The sequence below is a fragment of the Rhinopithecus bieti genome, unplaced genomic scaffold (assembly GCF_001698545.2).
Source record: "Rhinopithecus bieti isolate Rb0 unplaced genomic scaffold, ASM169854v2 scaffold_29388, whole genome shotgun sequence".
Lineage (NCBI taxonomy): Eukaryota > Metazoa > Chordata > Mammalia > Primates > Cercopithecidae > Rhinopithecus > Rhinopithecus bieti.
Window position 1 is genome coordinate 1,175,849 of NW_016813389.1, and position 4,317 is coordinate 1,180,165.

Genomic DNA, 4,317 nt, shown 5'->3' on the forward strand with positions numbered 1-4,317 from the left:
TTTTTTTTTTTTTTTTTTTTTTTTTTTTTTGAGACAGGGTCTCACTCTGTCCCCCAGGCTGGAGTTCAGTGATATGATCACAGCTCACTGTAGCCTCTACCTCTTGGGCTCAAGCAATCCTCCCACCTCAGCCATCTGAGTAGCTGGGACCACAGGCACCATGCCTGGCAAACCTTTTAATTTTTTGGAGAAATGGGGTCTCACTATGTTTCCCAGGCTGGTCTCAAGCTCCTGGGTTCAAGTGATCCTCCTGCCTCAGCCTCCCAAAGTGCTAGGATTACAGACTTGAGCCACAACACCTGACCCTCAGTGTTTTCTTATCCTTATGTTGGGTGTAACTGCAGCCCATCAGGGAAGAGAGTGTCCGGTTGAAAGCTGGGGATGGTTGTGTGGGGAGACCTGTCTGTGGCAGGCATCTGCACTGCAACTAGACAGCCTGGCCTGCCTGTGGTGGCTGATTGCTGGGAGCAAGACCCTTGGTTTCCTCATCTGTAAGACGGCAACAGCAGTGTCTACCTTATAGGTCTATTGTGTCAAGAAACTGCTGGCAGCAATAGTGAGTACTTGTTCTGGCTGGAGATTAGCGTGTTGCTGTGGTCACTGTCTTGCCAGCTTTTCTGGAGGGTAGGGGTCGGGTATTTGGCATTATGTTTCTACTTCTGCTGTGGGGTTGGGAGTCAGGCTCAAGAGAAGAAGAAAACTCAGAGCTCTTTGGTAACCTGGTGGAGCTTGGGGCAGGTGGTAGGGAGGGTCTGCCACCCCTCTCCCATTCTCCTCTCTGTTTGGTAGGCATACGCTGACTACATCGGATTCATCCTTACCCTCAACGAAGGTGTGAAGGGGAAGAAACTGACCTTCGAGTACAAAGTCTCCGAGGTAGGCCCAGGAGGAGCTGCTGCAGCAGCCTTTCCAAAAATAGCTCCAGAGTCGCTGGGCGTGGTGGCTCACGCCTGTAATCCCAGCACTTTGGGAGGCTGAGGCGGGCAGATCACGAGGTCAGGCGATCGAGACCATCCTGGCTAACACGGTGAAACCCCGTCTCTATTAAAAATACAAAAAAATTAACCGGGCCTGGTGGCGGGCGCCTGTAGTCCCAGCTGCTCGGGAGGCTGAGGCAGGAGAATGGCCTGAACCTAGGAGGCGGAGCTTGTAGTGAGCCGAGATTGCGCCACTGCACTCCAGCCTGGGCGAAAGAGAGAGACTCCATCTAAAAAAAAAAAAATACAAAAAATTAGCCGGGCGTGGTGGTGGGTGCCTGTAGTCCCATCTACTCGGGAGGCTGAGGCAGGAGAATGGTGTGAACCCAGGAGGCGGAGCTTGTAGTGAGCTGAGTTTGTGCCACTGCACTCCAACCTGGGCAACAGAGCGAGACTCTGTCTCAAAAAAAAATAGCTTCAGAGTCTCGTGGGCTCAGTGCCCACCACCGGGCCAATGCAGAAAATAAGATTGCCCAAATACATGTGCACGTCACATTTTCATGTCTATATTTCTCATTTTAAAAATCTGTGAATAGGTGGATATTTATAAAATTGAGATCAAGGTAAACATGCTGTTTTATAGTTAGTATTTTTGCCAAAATTTTTTTTTTTTTGAGACATAGTTTCACTCTTGTTGCCCAGGCTGGAGTGCAGTGGCGCAATCTCGGCTCACCGAAACCTCTGCCTCCGGGTTCAAGCGATTCTCCTGCCTCAGCCTCCTGAGCAGCAGGGATTACAGGTGTGTGCCACCATGCCTGGCTAATTTTGAATTTTTACTAGAGACGGGGTTTCTCCATGTTGGTCAGACTGGTCTCAAACTCCTGACCTCAGGTGATCTGCCTGCCTCAGCCTCCCAAAGTGCTGGGATTATAGGCATGAGCCACTGCACCTGGCCTGCTGTTTTTATATAAGTTTTGAAATTAAAACAGATTACAAAACAGTAAATGTGCTCACTGGAGAGATCAGTAATAGACATGTGTTAGACATTCACAGCAGAGCTGATCTTTCCCTGTGTTTCTCATACCCAGCTCCCAGGGCAGCCCCTACTGACAGTGGGCACCCAGGAAAGCAAGAGCTCCTCTTCTCCTGCAGTGAGCTGTGCCCTCATTTATTTGTTTTATTTTATTTTATTTTTTTTTAAATATAGAGACAGGGTCTCGCCATGTTGCCCAGGCTGGTCTCGAACTCCTGAGCTCAAGCAATCCTCCTGCCATGGTCTCCCAAAGTGCTGGGGTGACAGATGTGAGCCATCAAACTTGGCCCCTCATTTATTTAAACAGCCCCCATCTTCAGACTTTTAGATTATCTCGGTAAACATTGCTCCTCGCATATCGTTGCATCCCTGCCCATAGATCTGTGGGTCTTGTTTCCAAAGGATTCATTCTTAGATGCGGAAATGTGGAGTCAAAGGGCACATGCATTTTTTTGCATTTGAGTTCACACTGCCTGGTGGGTGCTTTCTGGATGGATGTTGTTTCAGAGATGGTTTTGTTTGTGTAGCGAGGGCAAGAGCTGAGGGGAGGCAGATACTGATTGGAAGGTGTGGCCTTGCTGCTTTTTCTGGATGCCGTCACCCAGGGCTAGGACCTAGGCCTCCAGGAGCCTCTTGGGTTCGTGTCCCAGTTGGCCCAGAGCCACCTTGAGTCTCTTATCTCAGATACCAGGGCCTGAAAGTCCTCTCTCAGTACTTTGGCCTACCCAGTTCTCTAGCCACAGCCTTGGGCCTGTTGGGTAAGGTGTGGCCCTGCCCTGGCCCAGTTTCTCCACCTGCCCCAAGATTAACATTGCATGCTTCACCCTTATACCCAGCTCCTGGCAGAGCTGCCTACTGCTGGGCCTGTCTGGCTGTAGGGTGACTGAGGTCCTGTTCTGTTCATTTCAGGAGAACCAGGCCTGTGCTTCTGGTAGACAGCCTTCCCTTGGGAGCCAGGCCCATTAGTGGCTTTTTGGGTTCCTTTTGGGCTCACTCAGTGCTCTGGAACTGAGGGTCTGGGTGCAGGATGGCTGGGGAAAGAGGAGGTTCCTCCTGGAGCCTGTGGTAAGGGATGCTCAGCTGTACTCAGTGGGCCAGGAATGTCGTGGAGGAAGGCTAATTAAAGGGGAAGTTTGTAATTACCCCAGCAAATTCTTAACTGCCAAGTCCCGTAATTGCCCGTGATTTGATGGTAGCCATCCACAACAACCAGGTATTGTCTTTTTTTTTTTTTTTTTTTGAGTTTTTTCTTGTTGCCCAGACTGGAATGCAATGGCATGATCTTGGCTCACTGCAGCCTCCACCTCCCAGGCTCAGGTGATTCTCCTGCCTCAGCCTCCTGAGTAGCTGGGATTACAGGCGCCCACCACCACATCCGGCTAATTTTTGTATTTTTAGTAGAGATGGGGTTTCACCATGTTGGCCAGGCTGGTCTCAAACTCCCTACCTACCTGTGATTCACCTGCCTTTGCCTCCCAAAGTGCTGGGATTACAGACGAGCTGCTGCACCCGGCCCAGTTATTGTCTTAGCTTAAAGACTGTGCTTTGGCAGGATTGCAGTGTAGTTACACGCTTGGGTTCTGGAGTCAGGCTGGCTAGTTTCATCACTTGTGAACCAATGACTTTGTCATTTTTGACCCTCTGTTTCCTCATCTGTAGAGTGGGCAGAGTCAGCGGACTACTCATGGCCCCTTGGGGAAGATTCACTGAGATCCCATGAGTAGGGGTTGTCTTTTGCGTAGTGCCTAACACATACTAAATAAATACTTGGATTGTTATTAGCTATTGTTACCATTAGGCATTAGTGAGTTCTAATTTTCAATAGTGTTGTTGCATAGAAAGCTCGCTCTTGGTTGGGCGCCGTGGCTCATGCCTGTCATCCCAGCACCTTGGGAGGCCGAGGCGGGTGAATCACAAGGTCAGGAGTTCAAGACCAGCCTGGCCAACATGGTGGAACCCCGTCTCTACTGAAGATACAAAAAATTAGCTGGGTGTGGTGGCAGGCACCTGTAATCCCAGCTACTTGGGAGGCTGAGTCAGGAGAATCCCTTGAAACCCGGGAGGCGAAGGTTGCAGTGATCCAAGATGGTGCCACTGCACTCCAGTCCAGACGACACTGCGAGACTCCGAGACTCCGCCTCAAAAAGAAAAAAAAGCTAGCTTTTATTTTTTATTATTTATTTATTTTATTTTATTTTGAGATGGAGTCTTGTTCCAACCCAGGCTGGAGTGCAATGGTGCGATCTCGGCTCACTACAACCTCCACCTCCTGGGTTCAAATGATTATTCTGCCTCAGCCTCCTGACTAGCTGGAATTACAGGCATGTGCCACCATGTCCGACTAATTTTGTTTTTTTTTTTTTTTTT

At 49.6% G+C, this 4,317-nt stretch overlaps 1 protein-coding gene across 2 annotated transcripts in view; it reads left to right on the plus strand.

Moving 5' to 3' along the window:
- The window catches only part of PTPA (protein phosphatase 2 phosphatase activator), a 49,864-nt gene that overhangs the window by 20,491 nt on the left and 25,056 nt on the right, over nt 1-4,317 (plus strand). The window contains exon 3 of one of the 2 annotated variants that reach the window (XM_017848303.1): nt 790-876. The exons of the other annotated variant lie outside the window; for it this stretch is intronic. Within the exon in view, the coding sequence (XP_017703792.1) occupies nt 790-876 (87 nt within the window). The remainder of the gene's footprint in view (nt 1-789; nt 877-4,317) is intronic. 2 annotated transcript variants of the gene reach the window in all.